This window comes from Polypterus senegalus, chromosome 17 (assembly GCF_016835505.1).
Source record: "Polypterus senegalus isolate Bchr_013 chromosome 17, ASM1683550v1, whole genome shotgun sequence".
NCBI classification, from domain to species: Eukaryota; Metazoa; Chordata; class Cladistia; order Polypteriformes; family Polypteridae; genus Polypterus; species Polypterus senegalus.
Genome location: NC_053170.1, coordinates 100,055,883 through 100,077,799, shown reverse-complemented (window position 1 = coordinate 100,077,799; position 21,917 = coordinate 100,055,883). Strand labels below are relative to the sequence as shown.

Here is a 21,917-nt window from a genome sequence, read left to right as displayed (position 1 = left end):
TTTGAACCTTTTGTAGAAAAGCCAAAAGGTATAATAAACTGTCCATTCATTAACCAAAACTGCGTGTTTCACTAAAGGGTGTGGTGGTCAGCACAGTGCACAAATTCCTGGATTCCTTTTACTTATAATAAATATCATCTGTTTTGTTTTTTATGGTATTTATTGCTTTCTATTGTCAGTTATTTTAATTACTATTTTAGGTGGTTAAGCATGTCTTAGATTAGCTAATTTTGATTTATTACACTGATATCCTCTGCAGGGTTTATTCCTGAAAATGCTGCAAGCATAAACTTTGATCACTATATGAACGTATAATGGAAATGATTGTCCTAATGATGAATGAATAGATATTGAATGAATTGTTATGGCCAGGCAGGAGACCCACTGGTTTGCACCGCTTCCTTACAAATTCACCATCCTGTTCTGAACCCCAAACCTAGTCATTGCCTCTGTGCAGTGCCCACTTTCCACTCATGTCTTGTAGACTTTCCTCCATGTACATCTGTTTTTTCTCTCACATCCCAAATGACTTGTGTCCTACATTATTTCTAAACTGAGTTGTATGAGGGTGAGTGTTTCATCCCAAGTCATCCAGCCGCACTGTTGTTTCAGCAGGAAAGCCCAGAGAGGCATTAGGGTTATTGTTTTTTAACTCTTTGAGGGCTGAATATGTTTTTCCAAAATACTTAGCGGTTTCACACACAAGACAACATAAAACATCTGTTGCTATATGCTGTGGCTGCCGTTGGCGCATGTTCGGCATCTCTGGTGGCAGTGGCTGCATGGGGGCACCTCGATGGTCAGCAGGAATGCACGGTTGGCCAGCTGCCTGGCTGTCTTCGCACAGCAGGTGTGTGGCGGTGGCTGTTGCTGTGTTAAGCACTACGGTTTGCACCTCTTGTCATCATAAGTGGTGGTCCTCCAGGGCAGACGCTGCTGTAGGCACATCAGCTGCACGAAAGTGTTCAGCAACATGATCAGCTGGGGACCAATCAGATGATACCGGTACCTCACATTTGTTTTTGACATCCATCTCCAGATTGCTTGCATCAAACTCCGGAGTCTGACAGGTCAGGGTCCTATTCAGCGAAATTAATTAAAATGTCCTCACTTTGCACATTCGCTTTGGTCTCTCACCAGATGTCGGTGCCATTTTAGAGGTTGTTTGTTCTCTTCACTACTCATGCACATGTAGGGAATCAAGGTTAAATCAACTTTATTTCTAGCAAAGAGAGTCGGACTAAAATGTAAGGGTGAGTTTTGTTGAGGTTTACAGCTGATTACCATCCTCTACTCCTGAATTTTGACAAAAGTTGACATCAGCCCTGAAAGAGTTAAATGATTTATTGCTTCTTTTGTTAATTCATAGCTCATATTTTTATTTTTCTAATGAAACACCATTTTCTATATGCTCCTTGGCATTAATTCAGAGTTTTTGAGTGAGCCCCTGTTTTTCTACAACATATGATAATACAGTAGTACAGGCCAAATGAAAGGATTTAGACCTCATATTAAATAAGCTCAGAGTTGATCATGTCAGGGATGATTGGAGTTCTGTACTTTTTTTTTTTTTTAATAATTTGGGTCATCATAGACCATTTCATTTTTGTAATAAAGAATTAATAATAGTGTTATTCAGATAGCAGCAGCTTGTTGCCAAGGGTTAGGGTCACTGGAAGACTAGGTTCAAATCCTGGTCTTTTGAACATCTGTGTGAAGTTTGCTCGTTCTGCCTGTATCTGCTTGAGTTATTTTCTGGGTACTGAAGTTTTATTTGCACAACTCAAAAAAGATAACCTGTGTTGTATGATAATAAATCTTTTCAGTTTATTCTGCTGTTTATTGCTTTTTTTGTCATTTTCACCGTGTTAATTTTATAAATAAATGCTTAAATTCTGTTTCTCACCCTCCAAGCATGTGGAAGGATTCTTGTCATACATTTCTGGTGACCGATTAGCAGCTGCAATGTTCCAAATGGCTATCTGCTGTGGATCACTGGAGGCACCAGTGAATTTAATTGAAAAAACAAAACCCACCAAGCCGATGGAGGAAAATAAGACAGTTCTGCCACCCGGTGATGGTAAGTTGCACTTGTAATTTTAGTTAATGGAAGCAGCTGGCCCCCACCTGGTGAATTTCAATAAATTTCTTCTCTCCATATTTTGCTAACCTCTCTGATGTTTTTGCCTTGATTTTAGCTGATCTAAAGCAGGTTTTGCACACTCATATTTCCAGCTTCAATGGCCAACTTAATTTAGCTTATCTATCAAAAATTGAGAAGAAGATGGTGGAACATTTTAAATTTAAAGACTTTTCTAGCATGGAACATGGGACATTCCTTCAGTTTCTTGTGAAACATTCTCAGGTAGGATAAGTAATATACAAATTCTTTATTAAGAAGTTTTTTTTTACTTGCTTGCTTGAGAATTCCTGCACACAACATTTTTATTTGATGTGCAAAAATCAGCCTTACAGCTCCAGAGCCCTGGGCTCAAAGCTCACTCCAGGTACTGTCTCTGGGGAGTTTACACTTTCTTTCCATGACTAAGTGGGCTTTCTACGGATACTCTTAGGTCCTGCCATAATAGGTTGACTGTAAACTCTTGAGTGGACTCTGTACACATTAGATTGGGCTATGTGTTTGTTGATCTGTAGCCCTAGCTACTTGTTTGGGGTCTGCCTTGTTCCTGTTATACCAAGGTGTGTCTGATTGATATATATATATATAAGATTCGGAACAGGAATGGGATGGAAAATTGGCATTGTGTTTGAAATTAGTTCATGAATGTTTCAATTTACATAAACCTCTGACAAATGTAGAGTGTTTTTGACAGGCTTTACTTACAGTCCCAGGTGTTATAATACCCTTCTTTATGCGACTTTAATTTTCTTTTTGTCCATTTGGAATATGAGACAATGTTGGACACTGGTAGAGCTTAGGTATCAGCATTGCCATGTGATTTCACCTTTTTCCTAATGTGGTGCATGCATCATTGGTCTGGGACCTCATTCAGTTTTGCTGAAAATCTACCATCATCTTCGGTTATTAAAACCAACTAAATAACAAAGACAGAGAAGCCTGAATAGCATCTCATCAGAATGTGACTTCTGTCTGCACAGTTATGGCATATGTTGGATGTATCATTACAGAATTTCAACTGCTTGCTATTTTGCTTGCTTGTTCAAGTCTACACGCCATCCTAAGTTTGGGCTGACATTTTCACTTTACAGAGTAGTGTGCTGTGGTGCAGATCAGTAGCTAGATTTTTTTTTCCCCGTGAGAATGTCAATGCTAAGGCACTGTGCTGTGCACACTACCACCTGCATTGGCTTCTGTTGTTGCCGTGCACTTATTCATGAGGAATGGCTTCTACTAAGAAAGTCAATTGAAAGCTTACATATTATTTGTCTTCTGTGTTTACATTTGAAAAATGATTTGGTTTGTGATTTTTTTTTTTTTAGATTTTGCAAGAAGCAGGTGGAGGTGCCTTAATGATTAGCAACCAAGATGTTAAGAACTGCAGCTTAAGACCCAGTCAGCAAGATGTGTATGAGCTAATCAGGCAGTGTGGTGCGACTGACCAAACAAAAGTAAGTCAGTGGCTTTCAAACTTCTACAATAAATAAATAAATACTGTATTCCACAATAAAAACCAAGTGCTGGTAGTGGGAGTAAAATCAACTAAAATAATCCAAATAAATGTTTAAACAGGAATAAAATCAGACAAACTTTGGTGCTTCTGTCAGTTCTCTAAGCCTGGGTCCCTTTCTTTTTCTGTCTTTGTCCCACTAACTGATTAGGTCACCGCAGTGGGGCTGAGTCATCAGCATGTGCCATTAATCTTTAAAACTGACTTCTGTCACAACAACCTCAGCCATTCACTGGTGGGACGCCCAAGCCCAGCTCTGTCATCCTTCCACCATCTCTCTTAGGCATCCGCTGGACTATCTCTTGAAACCCTTTGGGCGCTCCTCCTCCCTAGATACTCGGCATGAGCAGTCATACCCCATGAGTGCCATCCTTCTCACTCACTGAAAGAACCAATGTTTGACTGCTAAGCCTTCTATTCATTGCACAAGCTTGCTCACCCGATTGTACTCTCTCTTCTAATTATAACTTTCATCCTTGATTTACTCACTTTTTACTTTGTTTTTTTTTTTTTTTTTTTGTCCTTTCTTGAACATCATTCTTTTTTGAATCCCCTCTCAAACCTCTTCAGACTCCTTTTATACTCTTATGGTGACAGGTACTTTGCCTTAACAACATGCAGAGTGCTGATGAGGGCATCTGTGCTGATTGCATCATCATGTTAACAAGCAATTGGCTCGTCACTTCATTGATCACCCTGTGGTCACATGGCTTCACAGCAGCATGCACCTGTACACACTTACCCGAGGCACACTGTTTTTATTTTAAAAACAATGTCATATTAGTGGAACATCAATGACACAGTCACCTCGGAAAAAATGTGCTCATATTAGGAGAAAATACAAAAAAATGTGTGTTATTGTTTGATCCAATAATGTTTTTCCTCTGATTATTTTGATTTTTGTTGCATATGTAGCTACTGCTTGCTGTCTAGACAGTTTGAGCTCCAGTTATGTTAAATATATGGGGTAATAATTTCAAACATGAATAGCTTGTCAACAGTCTCATTTGTCAAACGGAAGCATTTGAAGTAGTCTGACCCACGATAAAGGGATCTCTTTGTTAACATTTTTAGTTGTTATTTGCATTTCAGATATCATTCAATGGATTAACCTGTCATCTTTTGCCATGTTCTTAGTCTTGGATGAGATTTGAAAGTAGATTGCAAATTCTTACTTTAATTGAAGGGAATATTAAAGTTGGTCTCTTACATGGAGAATCTTGAAAATCTATTTGATTTGTTTCTTTCAAAAAGAATTCACAATGTAATGCTTTATTTCTAGGCTTTTTACATTGTTTGCTAATTGTTGCACAGTGAGTTTTAAACACTGAAGATCGGGCCATAACAGGATCTGAGAAGCACAACTGTACTTCTTAATGGAGAGATGCTGTACTGCTTTAAGTTCTGAGCTGGTCTTGAAATCCTGTGTTGTCTTATAAACTTGTACATTTCTAAGACCCTCTACAGTGTGTATGCTCCAGTACATCTACTGTGATTTTTAAGATGCAGGCCTGATTAAAAAGTCATTGACGGTGAGACATTCACTTTAAGACCAGAAGACACCATTTGATCAAAACTGCAGGACACAATGTGCCGGTGTAGCATAGCAATGAAAGAAATGGAACAGAAGAGACTTAACTACAGTGAAATGAAACAACTGCTAAAATGTTTACAACGTATCATGTATGCTTCCATCTCAATCAACAGTATTTAAAACATTATACAATTGTATTATATTGTGTAATGCCACATACACATATGGAAAATGTATGTACCGTATTAAATAAATTAATAGGACGATTAACAGCTTAACTTATGGTTATGTTGCGTTGTCCACAGAGCCTGACTTTTGTAATAATACAGAATACTAATTATGCTGTATATTTACATTTTCCTCGTATAATGTTTTTTTTAATGCTCTTCTACCAATAGATTCCTGATATTGAAGCAGCAATAAAGAGCCATTTCAAGGTATTGGACACCAGGGAACTGGGATATGGAACAGTAGCTCAGTTATTCAACATTGTCCAGAAACAAAAAACTTACTACGAAGATCATGGCAATAGAAAAAATTTGGTTCATTACGAAGCAGCGCTATTTGTCAAAGATTCTCGGTGAGAGTTCTTTCTTCCTTGGGATGTCATAATGAGAGTTAAATGTGTGTCTTTTTTCATATCGGTTGCATGCAGCTACGTGCGTTGTAGTCATGAAAGACAGTTGCGATGAGTGCGCACAGGGATAGCAAACAATATCTAATCATAGGTGTCCATTGTTATATGACTATTTTGCACTTATTCAGGCAAAGCTTAATTGGAAGCACTGATTCAGTGGGGCTTCTTGGAGATATGAGCAAAGACTCAGCCATGGCATGTTTGCTAAATGCCCCCCTCTTGGAAGATCTGTCTGAGTGGAGCCAATGGGAGCTGGTGTTTGAACCCCAGCATGGAAATCTGAAGGACTTCATAGAGCGGAACTTTGGAAAGAAAGTGACAAGCCTTGGGGACAGAGGTAAGAATGAGGTTGAGTGTGCTGGTCTTTTAGCTTTGTGGAGGACAAGAAACAAATGATTGGGGGTTGTAAGAGTGTTTCTTTGGTAGAGTAAGGAAAAGCAAAGACTGATAGTAGCAGTTTTAACTCATTTTAAGGTTTTTGGTGTAAAGAAAAAAAATTCTTCAAAAACCAAGGCAACACTGGCCATTGTGTGTAATTACAGCTTTTTGGTATAAGAATACAGTATATACATAATGAATTAAAGCCATTACTTACCAATGGAACAATTCAACACATTTTATAAGTATGAGTGAGTGTTAGGAAGTACTTATTACAACCACCTCATATTCCCCCAGTGGTAATAAATGTAATTTTATCACCATACAAAATGGAATTCAAAGCAGTGTTCATTCAGGTTTTTTTTACTTTTATAAAAAGTCAAATCTTATTTTTCTTTCCAAAGGTGATGCTATCATTGCTGATCTTGTCGCTCTGGAAGTACGGCCTGGTGTGTTGCTCAGGGTTAGTGCTAATACTAGCATTGATCTCTTCGCTGAAGCTGTGATGGCCCTAGATCCAGTCAATGCAGCAGGGCATTTGGTTTCCATTGTAATTACATATGGCATTGCCAATGCACCCTTCGCCCTCCTGGGTAACCATATGGAAGCGTCACTGTCTGCAGCGAATAGTCAAAGAGGTAGGGATGTTTTGCTTCAGTTCACTCCAGCTAGCACTTGTAATAGATTTTCAACTTAGAACAGTAACACATTACTGTTAATATAACATTTTAAACCTGTACTTTTGAAAAAAAGGTACAATGTATCTTTTATTCCTTGTCAATTGTTTTCTGCTCACAGAGTTTCAAATCGAAGACCGAGACACCTTGTTAGGAAGCTTTATACTGGATTGCCTCATTAGAATACCAGCAAGACTGTGCAGATTTCTCATACAACAGGTATGCACCTCCTTTACAATTTGTAAGGAAATCCTTAACAATCTGTCTTCAAACAATGGAAAGGCCAGATTACTGAATATAGTTTGGACTACCAGCTGTTTGAAGGTGGGTTTTAATCTGAATCAGCTGTCTTGAAGTCTTGCGCAGAGGACACTTGGAACAGTGGTTGACACTTGACATCTTCTTTCATTTAAGGATTTGCAGACCTCCACAATAACAAGTATTAGGAAAATTTAAATTTGTCATATAAGCAGTTAAATCAAGGGATGTAGACCCGTTACTGGACTGGTAATCAATCTCTTACTTTGTTGTTTAATTTTATGTTACTGGGAATTAGAAATACTACATACCTTAAGATGCACATTTCACTCTTAGTGTTAATTGTACACTGTTTTAACATTTTATATTTGGCTATTAATGCAGTTGGTTTTTTGTTTTCACCTTATGAAGTCTGACCTTGTAGTTAGGCTCTTTAAATTTATATGCACATTTTTTTTTTATTAATTTTATTACAATCCATACATAGCAATCAAGTTTTTACAAAAAAAAAGAATTGTGTTAAGAACAGATCGTGCATTTATATGCACATTTTAAAAACAATTCAGGCTTCCGGTGAAGTAAATTCAAGTGATCTGTGTGTCAGCCTAATATCAGAAGATGTTCTAAAATGGCTGGAGGATAAGGATATGACCAATTTTAAGATAGAGATTGATGTTCAAAAAGAAATCCTTCTTGAGCCAAATCGGTTAACACCGTGAGTGTTACAATGGAAACATTTCTTGTATCCCAAAAGGCATTTCAGAAGCTGAATGTTTTAAATCGTAACCGAAGTGTTCTCATTAGGTAGGGATGCAAATTTTGCTTACATTTCATAATTGTTAGTTGATGCTGCTTGATCGATTAAAAATCATCAGTTATTAAAAAAGAGACACCTTGCTTAGTCACACAGAAATAACGCAAGGGTAAGTTTCCTGGAAAAGGTTTTATTTATGCGTTATACTTGTAAGAATTTATATAAATTATTGAATAATAGTATGTTACAAATTGTCTATTTACAGTACTGAAATATGTTTTATTAATTTTTGTTTAAAAATAGGAGCACATCAACACGATTGGAAGTCAGTAGTGTGCCAGCCTGTTAACTGTCAGGTCGGAAGCTCTTCTGGGTTATGCAGTCTCTCTCCATAATTTAAACAGAAGTTACATTTATTACTGACTGTGTGTGGCTTTATGAGTGTAACATGCTACTGAAGTCTGATTCTTGGGATTGGTAAATTAGTGACCTAAGTTTTTTGTGTTTTTTGTTTGCTTGTCCCTATATTTAAAGAACAGGAGTTAGCTTCTCATCAAGGTTGTGAAATATGTGTCTGACTAGGAAATTGTATGTGTGTAGTACCACTAAATTTCATCAGTGTTCAGCATTTATGTAGTGGCACATTACTTTTTGGTTATTAGCATTGTCTGCAAGCCATCAAAAGACCAAGCGTATTGGCTGTGGCCTGCTGGGTTTTCAGCTCCAGTGACTTATTGGTAAATGTTTTTGTGCAGCTGATTACAGGGTCTGTAGATAGATAGATTGTGCTACCCCAGGTCAAGATAACTGGTTAGCTGCCAAAAGCCTTTGCCGTAAATTACATTGATTGGCAACATATCTACTAGTATACACAGTCTCTGTATGATCTCCTCTAACTGCCAGTCTTGCGTTGTTTCCTGCTAGTCTTACGGACATGAGAGGTGCAGCAGTCCAGCTACCAAGGGGCATGCTCATTTTGAATGGAGTACAGCATTGTAGATGTTCTGTTTTAGGATTTCATCACAGTATTACTCAGCTTATAGAAACTAGTACAGTTTGCAGCAGCTTCACAATTTTGCTCAAAATAAAGTGTTTAATTTGCTTCATTGTCACTGGGTGCTCTTCTTCCGGATGTAAACTTGCTGCAGGGCAGTTAAAATTTCCCCAGTGCAGATTAAAATGAAAAGATATAAACAATGGGCGGCACTGTGGCGCAGTGGTAGCGCTGCTGCCTCGCAGTTAGGAGACCCGGGTTCGCTTCCCGGGTCCTCCCTGCGTGGAGTTTGCATGTTCTCCCCGTGTCTGCATGGGTTTCCTTCGGGCGCTCCGGTTTCCTCCCACAATCCAAAGACATGCAGGTTAGGTGGATTGGCGATTAAATTGGCCCTAGTGTGTGCTTGGTGTGTGTGTCCTGTGGTGGGTTGGCACCCTGCCCAGGATTGGTTCCTGCCTTGTGCCCTGTGTTGGCTGGGATTGGCTCCAGCAGACCCCCGTGACCCTGTATTCGGATTCAGCGGGTTAGAAAATGGATGGATGGATATAAACAATAACATGACTCCGTCAGCAAAGTGAGCATCGGTTAATCTTGAACCTTCCTAGCTCATATGTTAAATAAAGTGGGACAGTTGCTGCCTCTAATATGTCTTTTCCTTATTTAAAATGTAGGCCATTGTTTTATTTATGTAACTCCAAGTTTTAAATGCAGCACAATGCTTATCTCTTTTGTTTTTCTTCATTCCGTCTATTCTTTTTTAAATATTAAAACAGTGAGGCATATACATACAGTACAGCTTTCACTTTTAGAAAGCATTATGTGTTCTCGTCCAGGTAAGGTGTTTCAGTTGTTCTTGTCAAGAGATGTGCTACCGATTCATTTTCTGCTTTTCAGGTGTTCCTTGACCCTTTTTCCAGAGTAGCTGGGCAAACAAATTCCAAGGCTGTTCTCCTGCAGGCTGCCAAGTCTCGCTTTCACTATCAAAACCGACTTCACCAAATGGGGATTCTGATGGGCATAACAGACTGGGTGAAGGACTTCAACATGAAGCTGAGCCCACCAAAGGCTCCATTTATGAATTTCCAGATGTTGAAGGTTTGCTCTGCATTGACATTGTTATTGATTGCTTAATGCTGCAACAAGTTATTTGAGATTAATATGGTCTTACTTTCAGTGTCTTTTTATAAAAATCAGTTTGTTTGACTCTAGCGGATCACAGTTTGTTCATACTCCCCATTTCGAAACCACTGGCAACAACAACTAAAAAACAAGCTTATCCTGCATTTTCTTTTTCAATTTACTTATTCTAAGTAGAACTGATTCATGGTCCATGCCAGTTTGAATCTTTATTCATCCATTCATCACATCTTATTAATAGAAGCAAAGATGTCACTTGCACAGCATCAATGGAAGAGTTTTTTTTTAATTGCCAATTTTTATTTATTTTCATGCAGCTTTGCAGCATAATAACAACCACTTCATGGCACACCAGCTGTGGAGCTCTGATGTAAATGACAGCCTCCTGCCAATGCTGATTGAGCTTGGAGCAGGAAGGAGAATGATGAGAGATGACATGCTGGCTACTTCCAAGAAAAAATAATAAAAGTCATTGCAAAATGACTTAGTAGACTAGCACCTAATTCATTTATTATCAGATGTATATGTTACAGACAATGTAGATATTATTGTTGTATAGAAATCCAGTATAAACACAAAATATGAGCTCTAATCCTTCATAATCCAGACTTTTCAAGCAGGTTTGAACATAAATGAATGGGTGAACTTCACTACAAAATTATGTTTTAGGGCCCTCCATTAATATTAAGGATGTAGCAGAAACCTCAAATCTTTGCTGAATTAGAAAGCAGCTTGCGTTTCAGTTTAAAGATGAAAACGAGACACAGTTCAGCAGAGGAAAAAAAAAAGACCAAATAACTAGTCGGGCCTGTGCAGATTTTTTACGTTCCATCATTGTCACATGTATGTTTAACCTCTTTAGTGATTTGTGCCACTACGCAGTTTTTAATTGACTGATATTTAATTATCATGTCTTTGTTTTCTCTTCAGCCCAAAGTCAATGACACTGCTTCTGTGAGCAGTTTGTCTTACACTGGTGACCTGGAGGAAGATGAAGATGAACCTGACTCTGAAGAATTCAGAGAATCAGACTTTGAGTCAGAATCGGAGAATGTATCTTCTGATGAAAGCTCAGGTAATGAATTTTAACACGTGATGGTGCTAACTTTAATTGACCCTTCTTGCTACAAATTCAATCCAGATGAAACACTAAATATCACAAAGTAGTACCGATCTGAATTAATCTGATATAGCAGCATGTGATCCAACTAAGACAGTACCGGATGAGCTCATACCTGTCTAATTCAGGACTGTGGTAAGTACTAAAAATAATTAAAATTACTTGTGGTTGTTAACAGTGCATTGACGGTAACACAGTTTTAGAACTACTGTTTTGGAGCCAGTTGACTGGATTCTCAAAATTGGTCTAAGGTAAGCTGATGTAGTTGTGTACATGTGTGTACCTCCATGATGGAACTGAATACCATCTTATATCAAATGATGCTTGATTAATAATAATAATAATATACATTTTATTTATATAGTACCTTTAGGCTTCATCTTCCACAACAGTATACTGGAAGAAACTGGTTCAGATAAATGGAAAGCAGTAGTAAAGTAACTATCGGATGTGCTTTCAAAATACATCCTGACTGCAGCCAAATCTATCATTTTTCATCACTTAGTCATTTTATTTTTCTTTTTCTTGTAGATGAAGAGATAAAATTCACATTGGTAGATGAAATAGATAAAGAAACGTCCTTTAACAAAGATGATGGATCTCACCTGGACAGCAGTGATGCCAAAAAGTGTCTTGCTGATGAAAACGAGATGGCATGCAGAGCAGTCATTGCTGACATCAGGTTGGTTTCAGTTTAGGTTGAACCAGGAATAAAACTATTCAGCTAGCACCCTGACTCCTGTATGTCCTTTGTGTTGTTTTCTGGCTTTTGCGTAGTATAGCACTTTGTGTATAAATTTATTTTTAAATCAATCACAAGGAAAACTGGATATTAAAAAACTGTTTTTGTCCCCTCCAGAAAAAATGAGTTTGGTATAGGAGTTGAATTGAATGATGAAGGTAAAAAACTGATGGAAGTGAGTCAAAATCGACTTGGCCGAAGTCTGGAGAGGTTGTCAAAGGAGCTATATAGCAAGGACACCCACTTTGTTTTGGAGCTTATTCAGGTGGGCTAATTTAAGCCAAATTAAGTTTCTTGGGGCCTTTATGCTGACAGTGGACTTTTGTTTTTATGTCTTTACCATTTTTCTCTCCTGCAGTTAGTATCACCTCTTACTTATTACTGTCGTAGATTTTATTATAGTGAAGTTACAGCTTGTGCCTGATCTTTTCTGAGCTTCATTTTTGCTTTTTTTCCTATGCGTAACACCATCACTTAATCAATTACACCTGCATTGCTGGATTTGTAAGACCAAGACTAAGATTTTAGATTCATAAAACCAAAGATCTGAAAAGGGCGATATGGTTGTGCAGGGTGTTGTGTCTTAATCCTGTGCTAGGTTGCATTTGGTGTATGGTTTATATATTCTCCCTGTGCCTGCATTTGTTTTCCTGCGTTTACTGGTGGTTCTTAATTGGCCCCTGTATGAGTGTGAGCCATGGGTGTATGTGTGAGTGAGCCCTGTGATTATCTGATGGCAGGTTCCTGCATTGTGTCTGAAGCTACTCTTGATAGGCTCCTATTTTTAATCAAGAAACTTTGACAATTATATCCTTTACAAATTTCAAAAATGTACATTTTTAACAAGTGCTTTCATTCTGTTAAATAAACAGATCAAACACCTGTTTGTGCATCTGTCCATCGTCAGCACAACCTATTTCAGTTTAAGGGTTATAGGAAACTAGAACTTAACCCTGTTTGACATTACCACCTATCTAGTCAGCCAAAGAACCTCCAAACAAATTCTTTTGCCAGTTTTACATAAACTGGGGCACTTGGATTTTTTGGCTTTAAGGATGAAAGATTTCAATGAAATAAATCATATTGTAATGGTCAGTTGCTCTTTTAACAGTGTTGCATTGCAGGTTGCTACATCTAACGTTTAACGCCCTTTACAGAACTGGACACCACAGTGCATGTGTAATGAGCATTTCTCAGTTGTAGGAGCAGCGTGTGTTTGGCTTCCTGCAGACCAGCCAAAGTTCACCCTTCTGTGAATTGCTTAGCAGGCCTTGATCCTCATATAGGACATCTTTAGATTTTTTTTTTTCTTTTTTTCTGAATTGTCTCTCTTATCTTGAAGCATTTGTGTCCATTGAAGTTTGGTGATATTCTGTCTTTTTTTAGAATGCTGATGACAATACGTACCCTGAGGACAGCAGTGTGCATCCAAGTTTGCTGTTTGTGGTTGAAAAAAGTTGTATCTCTGTTTTGAACAATGAGCATGGGTTTGAAGAGAATAACATCCGTGCTATCTGTGATGTTGGACGAAGTACCAAGGGAAAGCACAAATACGGCTACATAGGTAAGAACATGCTTTGTACGGCTGTGACTTCTTTAGATGTGACTTGTGCTACAGGACCTTTTATGGCCCTGCACGCTTGTGTCAAGATTTTTATTATTTTCCTCATTCAGTAATTTTTTAAATTCTCAGCCCATCTTTAATATATCTTTTCTTTTTTTCTTTGAAATATTCCATGTTTATCATAGATTTTCAATACCTTGTATCTCCTGTTATCTATTTGCTGCAATTCTGCAGATCTTTTTCATTCTCTCTTTAATATGTAATTCTTCATGCATTTACATTTGTCTTACCACTCTTTCTGCAGTTGTCCTTGCCTGTTTATATTTGTCCTTACCTAATGTTTCCCCAGTCTTCCCAAATGTGTCTTATTTATTTTTACAGTTTTTTGTGTCTTTTAATTCCACCACCAGGCTTCTAGTTTCTATTCTGATTCTCTCTTCTTTTAGTTTCCACCATCTGATCTCTCCAGGTCTTCTTTTTCTTAGTTACTTCCCATCAGATTGTCAACATTCAGTGTCACTGGTAGTGCTTGGCTCATATTCCACGAGGTTCGAATGAGGATAGCAAGATAGGGTCACTATTTCACATACTCAACACACTCATTACAAGCTTTTGAATGTGTTTTCTGCCACTAACCACATTTTTAAACAGCGGGCTTTGCCCAAGAAGACAGAACTTACGAGACAGTAGGTGGTTTTGTGTTCAAAGACCCTACTCTTAGCCTTAACCTGAAAACGACAAGGCAGCAGGTGATTTAAATTCAAAGTTTTTCTTATCCAAAGCTATTTCTAATTTAAGACTTTACCTACAAGGCTTTGGGGGACTCATTTACACAGCCGAGTGTTCAGTCTCAAAGTTTGTGTTAGTGATGAGAAACCTCCTTGCTACATCAAGGCCACCAGCTGGATCTCACTTTCCTCAGTCTTGGTATATGTTACGGTTTTCATGTAATTCCCCAGATCTTAAGGATGCCTTCCTTTTTTCTCCTTAATTAGCTATTTAAGAGGGAGAGGTATTTGTTTTGTTTGTTTTTTTTAAACTGTTCTTTCAGTGTAGCTGCATTCTACTACATTCGTCTATCATTTTAAATTGCTTTTGTTCTTTTACTAAAGGTCAGAAAGGAATCGGCTTTAAGTCTGTTTTTAAAGTGACCGACTGCCCCGAAATTCACTCTAATGGTTTCCACATCTGCTTCGACAAGACAAGTGGTCCAATGGGTTATATTCTGCCCCACTGGCTTGAGAATGAGAAATCCCTTACAATGGAGATACCTGAGCTACAAGTGAAGAGGTATGCATTATAGTATGAAAGAAAATTAAGTACACTCCATTAAAAACGATACAAGGACTCTACTTTCCTTCTGATTATATATCTATTTTATGTAAGTGTGAATTGATTTGTTTTTTGTATGTCATTATTTCATTATTATTCTTATCTCATTTTTATTTTTGCCATCTTGTAAATCACTTTGAGCTACATCCTATGTATAATACATTTCCTACAGAAAAAAAGTTGTAAACAAATATGAAAAATAACACTTCTCAACTTCTTTAGGTGTGTATAGCATCAGTAACACTACATAGCACTTACTTCTTTGCTTCCTTGGTATGCTTTGCACTGTTTCAATCTTGAGTGTCTTGTAGGCTTCAGTTTACCGCATTCTTCCTAAGACCAGTTTCACTTTGTGTTTTCATGTAACAGCTGGACGACAAAAATTGTTCTGCCACTGCGTTTGGAAAACCAGAATATGCAGAATTTGTTTCATGATGTTCATCCATCCTTGCTTCTGTTTCTACATCGTTTGCGCTCTCTTTCAATTGTCAATCAGGTAATACATAGCACGATGAGCTAGGACACATCAGTATTTAAAACATTAAAATAATGTTCAGTAAAAAGCATCACACAAAACAACAGGAAGTTACAGCTTGCATATTGTATGAAGGGTTTGCTAGAAACAATGGCAAAGTCACAGAGTACTGGCAGGATCAGAGAAGCATAACTCTCCTGCCTAACTGCTAAGGTGCAGCATGTGATCCACTGCATAGAGACTTTAAACTATTTTTATTTTAATTGAGAATATGCAAAAGGCACACAGCCGTACAAACCCCACTTTTTAAGGACACGTGCTTACCCAGGGGTGTAGGGACACCAGATGCTGCTGATAGAATTCATTTGTGGTGTCACTAAAGCAAACCCAGGGATGTCCCCTGACCCCGTAAAGTGATTCTCAGGGTTTGATCAGATGTGATCAAAGAAGCTGAATAGAATCTGATCTTGGGAGGAGAGAGGTGGGAAGGGACTAGGTGGTAGAAGAAAGATGCCAAAAGGAAAATGACAGAGAGACAAGATGAGAACAGAGACGGGTTTGGTACTCTTATGGCGCTTTTCCACTGCATAGTACGGCACGACACGGTTCAGTTCAGCTCACTTTTGGGGGGGTTTTCCACTGGGAACAGTACCTGGTACCTGGTCCTTTTTTTAGTACCACCTCAGCCGAGGTTCCAAGCGTGCCGAACTGTTACCAAAACGTGACGTGTAAACTGCTGGTCACTGATTGGCCGGAGAAAATCGTCATTACTGCGTCACTGGCTATTCTTTTCTTTAAAGGTACACACACGCGAAGTTTGTGTCCGCTCTCCATCGCTGGACGCAGTTTGTTGCATAAGTGGATGAATGTTTCTTCAGACATTCGAAAGTTCTCCAGCCACTGAGTGTTTGTAAAACCGGGAACAATCACATCCCACCACTCTGAAGCACGGTTAAATGTCCAAACAGATGGTCTGTTGCGGCGACTTTTTTGCAAAATGTGGAAGATCTGTAATATACAGAATCAGCATTTTAATGTTACACTGACAGTTAAGTTCATTTTATGCTTTGCAACAGTGATAAAAGTTAGCTAGTGATGTGGTTTTTAGATGCTTACCCTTGCGCGTCGTCGAGCTAAAGTGTTGTCGTTGTCTGCGTGTTGTAAAAGTTCCATGGTGTCACGGCAGTTGAGGCGGCGCAACTCTAACGACACGTGAATAATCCCGCCCACTCTAAAGCGGTACTAAACTGCAGTCGAAACGCAAACTGAGCCGAACTGACCCGAACCAAGGTGAGCTGTACTGAACCGTGCTGTGCCGTACTATGCAGTGGAAAAGCGTAGTTAGAGAGGTGGACAAGTGTGAATGTCATCCTACCTGAGAGACAAGTGTTTAAAATCTGGGGTCGTGAGTCCCATGCAGCCATTTTGGATTTTTCTTTGGTATTTGGATTATAAGTTCTCCCTGTTGATCTTTAGGGTTTAATTTTCAAAATAAAAGGAGTACTCCCCCCTAATATGACATGTATTTTTAATGTTTCCCTGGGTAATTTTTAGTGGTGACTGAGAAAACATTTTTAATGTTAATTTTTCATGGAGAAATTAAATATTGAATATTCAAACTCAATGGAGTCACTAGGTGACCATTGAAATAGAATGAGTTGATACCTAGAGGTGCTCCAGAACAAAACAGTCTGGAAAAGATGGCCTCTTTTATATGATAGTCTGCAGTTAGTCCAGTGTCAGTCTTGTGATGACAGATGACCTTCTTCAATTACAAGATAATCCAAGGTTTTACAAACTGTTTCAGATTGAGAATCGAATTATGTCAATCACACGGAAGGATGTGGACCACAACGTGCTTGAGATTCAGCACAGTGATGGATATGAACGTTGGCTGGTAGTGAAAAGAATGCTGTCTGCAAATAAGGCAAGTTTGAACCTTTTCACATTTTTCTTCTGTTTTTCATTAATCCCAGCTTATATTTACTGAACATGTTTATTCCAGTCTAAAGATCATGGTGACACAGAGCTTATCCTGGCAGCGCTGGACATCAGTCAGGTGCAGGGCACGCTTACTGACATGTTTACAGTCATTCAGACCCGGCCAGTTTAAGGTCCCAAATGGGGAAAGACGTCAGAATCCCAGACACCTGGGTCTATGAGGCAGTATCCCAACATTAGCCCTTAGCTTTTTTTTCTTCTCCCTCTTTAGCCCAGGTAGTTGTGACTTTTACATATAGCTGAGTAGAGGTTTTGGTTAGTTTTGTCCTGAGTGCCCTTTCTTCAGTAGAGCATAGCTAAAAGCTCAGGGGAAATAAAATCTCAAACTTGTGAAGATCCAAATTGTTTCTCGGCTGTCTCTGCCAGATACAACAGGCTTGGCTTTGTCAATTCTATGTGCATATACACCTTAACAGATTGTCAATTTCATATGAAAATAATAATTGCTGAAAAGTAGGCATGATCTCCTCTTCCTTTTCTCCTTTTCAGTTTTCTCTGAGTAAGCGTATTTATTTCTACTGCATAAACTACAGATCTAAAATAAAATAGGAAATGAAATATAAACACAAAATATGTTGTGGGATCATGAAATATGTACACACATACACTTATATGCAGGGTGATTGTTTGTTTAAACGACTACATAAGAAACATCCACTTTTGTTCTGTTTTACTATGCTGCAAAGTCCATTTATATGATGCAGGAAATGTCAGAGACGGTTAGCTTTAAGGAATTGTCTGCAGTATGGTCGTCTGCTACAGAGGCCTAGGCTTTCAGTCGTAATTCATTATGGCCAATCATGTTGAAAGTCTGCCTCCAAATCTTTGCTAAGTATCAATGAGACAATCTGGGATTTTGTTGTTTAAGGCCAGCACACCTGTTACTCTGAAAATATTTCCTTACATGTGTAGTGTTACCTGCATTGTTTCCTTTTTCCCCTCCAGATAAAAAGCAACGTGGATTGTACAGAAGTTGCTCTTGCCTTCAAAATGAACAACACGGATGAAGCTTATGGGCCGAGGGTACAGCCAGAGAAACAACCAGTGTTTGCTTTTCTACCTCTGAGAAACTTTGGCTTCCGTTTCATTATTCAAGGTGAGAATTTGGTATCTTTTTGACACAAAAATAACGGGTTTTTCCTTTAGGTGGAATAATTTCGACATATTCTGATTCAAGCTTATGCATAGTGTAGTCCTTTATAATTATATAATGTTCTTGACTCATGTTAGATTATCAGGCATCTCTACATTGGTCAAGAGAGTAGGAGTGACTGACTTGAATGCAGTGGCCTGTCACGCTGAATTTGGATTAAGTGGTTTTAGAAAACTAATGGTTGAGAGGATATCCAGCACTTCCTCTAATAGCCTCTTTAGATTACACACCCTGCTTTGAGTTTTTTTTAATTTATTTTTATTTTCAAATTTATGAAAACGGCAAGTTTTCAATAGACAGAGTTGAGTTTTTTTCACTTTCTTCCAACTTTTTCATTTTAGATCTTATAATCAAGAAACATTTGTAGTAAATGGATACTTCTGAAAATAGGTGCCTACTTTGATTATTACTTTTTTACACCCTTGCCTAACTCTTATAAAAAAGAGATGTATGATACCATGCCCGATAACTTATTTCAGAGATGGTTGAAATACTCAGACACTACCTGGTCTTATCGAAAAGTCCACCAAATGAATAACAAAACTTATTGTGAGTAAATAATGCAGTATCAGCTAACTGAAGGTAATCAAATTTCTTGCACACAATCATAAGCATCGTAAAGTGACAGAGAGAGAGAGAAACATTTACCATTTCTCTCCCTGGGGAGATGCAGGTGCACTGGATTAGACTAACAACAGGTGGGTGTCTGGTTCTTCCTGAAGGTTCAGTCTCATTGTCTGTTTTTCATCTGGCTTCAGCCTCCTTGTGTTGTAATCCATGGAGGGAAAGGTCATTTTCAGAATGGCAAAGGCAAGATATGCTGCAGTCAGAACCTCTGACAAACAAGTAGGGCCTGCTCTTACTTTGCCGTATGTCTCAGGTCTCTCTGCTTAGAGTCTTAATAGCCTGCTTTTAAAAGAAACTCAGTGCAAACTACAGTGGCCATGACACAAAAAAACACAAAATGATCATTTATTGTGTTGACACTGTCTTTTTTGTTATTTAAATATTAAAAATAATATATCTATAACACATCAAAATTAGAAACAGACAGTTACTTGATCATTTTGGGGCAGTGCTACACTTTCTTTACATAAAAACATCAGTGACACTGCAAACTTTTAGGAGTTTTTCTTCTTCTGGCTAAAGTTGTAACTTTGTGGTTCTCCAGGTACAACTTGGAAATGTTTCCCAAGTCAGGAGGCATAACAATCATTTATAAGGATTTATTGAGCTGTGGGGCATTTAGCTAAGTGTGTGTGGTTAGAAAAATAATGAAAGTAATTAAAGAGGACAGCTTATAAAATCCAGCACCAGGCTCTTTAATTGTATCTGTTACTGTTCTGGTGAATAAAAAAAAAAAACCGGCAACATGGGTTCACAAATCTGTTGAAAAGGTTGTTTTTTTTTTAAACAGCATACATTTTGTATTTCTGTTGTGATATTGCATAATTTTCAAAATGTATTAACTTTTTTTTTTACCAATGAATGCAGTTTTCCTTAGAAGCAATGGTTTATGTGAGGCTTTTTTTCTAAATTTGAAATTATGAAATAGTGCAGGGTCCTCAGTCACAGTCCTAAAGGGCCGCATTGGCTGCAGATTTTTGTTACAACCCCGTTGCTTAATTAAAAAGCGATTCTTGCCAATAATTTTAATGTCATGGCTTGTTGGTGCTTTAACTGGGCTATGTCAGGTCATTCTCATATCCTGGATTTTCTTCCCTTTTCTAAGGATATCATCCAAATGATTTGAAGACTAAAATGGAGGAGTAATTCTCAGTCCTTCACTTTTTTCTCTTCACTTTCCTTCCAAGTATTTCATTGAACCCAATAGTGCATGAGAAATACACACAGGTGTAAATGGTAACCAGTGAAATGGAGAAATGCTGGTCTCTTTTGTCATTTGCATGTTTTTGCAAGAAACAAGAATACGGCTGTTTTAAGACTAAAATAAGCAATAAGGGTTCAAAATCTTAATGAGCGAGACCACTAAAGTGAAGCAGAAGTGTTACTTGAGCAATAAGTACTTCTTATTAAACAATTGGGTTGGAGCAAAAACCTGCAGCCCTCCAGGACCGTGATTGAGAACTCCTGAAATAGTGGATCGCACCAGGAACGGAGGTGGAAATGCTGCCGTTTGTTTAACTCGAAATGGATTAACTAAAAAGCTGCATATTGGTTAACGCTGCCACCTGCTCCACATTCTCCATGCATTTGCTGGTTTCCTGTCACAGATCAAAGATGTGCATTTTAGATTGATAATGGGCCTAAATGTGTTCTTTATTATTAGAAATGAGTTGTTTAATTTGTTTATAACTTCTCCTTTTGGTTTTAGCTGTTCTTTTTATTTTTGGCTGTTTAATTTTTATTTTCAATTGTTTATATTTTTATCATTTTCTGATGACTTTTTTTAATTGGGGCCCCCATTTCTGGGCTTTGGGTTGCTACGATGCTGCATGTCTTCTCAAGAGATGATGCGTCCAGTGACATTATGGCAGTCATAATGTAAAACATAGTGATGCACATGAAGGAAAGATTAGCATTCAAGTAAATAAAAACATAATTTAATAAAGAATTCTGTTGATTTTTATTTTGTTTTTTTCAATTTTGACTTTGGTTTAGTCTTTAGACTTTTGGTGATCATTGAAAATTACTACAGTGAATTTAACACCCCACAAACGAAAGCGAAGACTAATTAATCAATTTTGCCCCTCTTTCACATTTTAACTAAATCTGTATGATAGGAAAATTCCATGGAGTGTAATCTGGATGACACACTTTTTGTTTTTTAAAATGGCAAGGGCAGGAGCAGGTCAAACGTAATTAAGTGGTGATCTAAGACACTTTCATTTTGAGCAGAGATAAGTGATAGTTATTGTAATAGTTATTATGTGATTGTGTCAGATGTTTTAGTTTGGACAAGCCTAGCTGAGTTTAGCAGGTACAAAAAACATTTGGTGAAGATGCCTGTCTCTGCATGTTTGTACATATTAAAATCGCCTGTCATAACTGCTTTATCTTTATTTTGCAGTCAAGTTAGATATAAAGGATTGGTAAATTTCACCATGAATAAGGAGCATGGCATGGGAGGTTGGTAAAAGAATGGTACAGCTGTGCTCAATTCTGCTGAGATATTAATACAAGAGTGGTGATATTAATAATAAAAATAATACATTTTATTTATATAGCACATTACCTAACCTTTTTGAAGTGATTTTCTGGTTGGTTTGCACATCAGTACACTCTGCTTCTGCTTAACGATGTGCAATGGTAGCCAGGAAATAAGAAAGCTTCAGATACCAAGGAAAGTTTTGAGTACCACCCTGGAAGCCCCTTTAAATATAAACATAAAAGGCCACTGACAAAATTAAAAACACTGCAAGGCTTAATTTCACAAAGACAAGCGTTGTGGAACTCTGTCCCTCATGGGTGTCAGTTGGGTGTCTGATGCCACCTTCTGTGGCACAGGCCAGCTTTATAGGGCTGAGACGATGGGATGGAGCTTTCTCTG

At 38.0% G+C, this 21,917-nt stretch overlaps 1 protein-coding gene across 1 annotated transcript in view; it reads left to right on the top strand.

Moving 5' to 3' along the window:
• Positions 1-21,917, top strand: part of wu:fj29h11 (protein NO VEIN) — an 83,270-nt gene that overhangs the window by 10,466 nt on the left and 50,887 nt on the right. The window contains exons 6-21 of the mRNA XM_039739173.1: positions 1,915-2,080; positions 2,199-2,365; positions 3,463-3,591; positions 5,583-5,764; positions 5,950-6,158; positions 6,604-6,837; positions 6,998-7,095; positions 9,777-9,977; positions 10,950-11,094; positions 11,671-11,821; positions 11,999-12,146; positions 13,268-13,445; positions 14,558-14,735; positions 15,147-15,273; positions 17,060-17,179; positions 18,199-18,349. Coding sequence (XP_039595107.1) covers positions 1,915-2,080; positions 2,199-2,365; positions 3,463-3,591; positions 5,583-5,764; positions 5,950-6,158; positions 6,604-6,837; positions 6,998-7,095; positions 9,777-9,977; positions 10,950-11,094; positions 11,671-11,821; positions 11,999-12,146; positions 13,268-13,445; positions 14,558-14,735; positions 15,147-15,273; positions 17,060-17,179; positions 18,199-18,349 — 2,584 coding nt within the window. The remainder of the gene's footprint in view (positions 1-1,914; positions 2,081-2,198; positions 2,366-3,462; positions 3,592-5,582; positions 5,765-5,949; positions 6,159-6,603; positions 6,838-6,997; positions 7,096-9,776; positions 9,978-10,949; positions 11,095-11,670; positions 11,822-11,998; positions 12,147-13,267; positions 13,446-14,557; positions 14,736-15,146; positions 15,274-17,059; positions 17,180-18,198; positions 18,350-21,917) is intronic.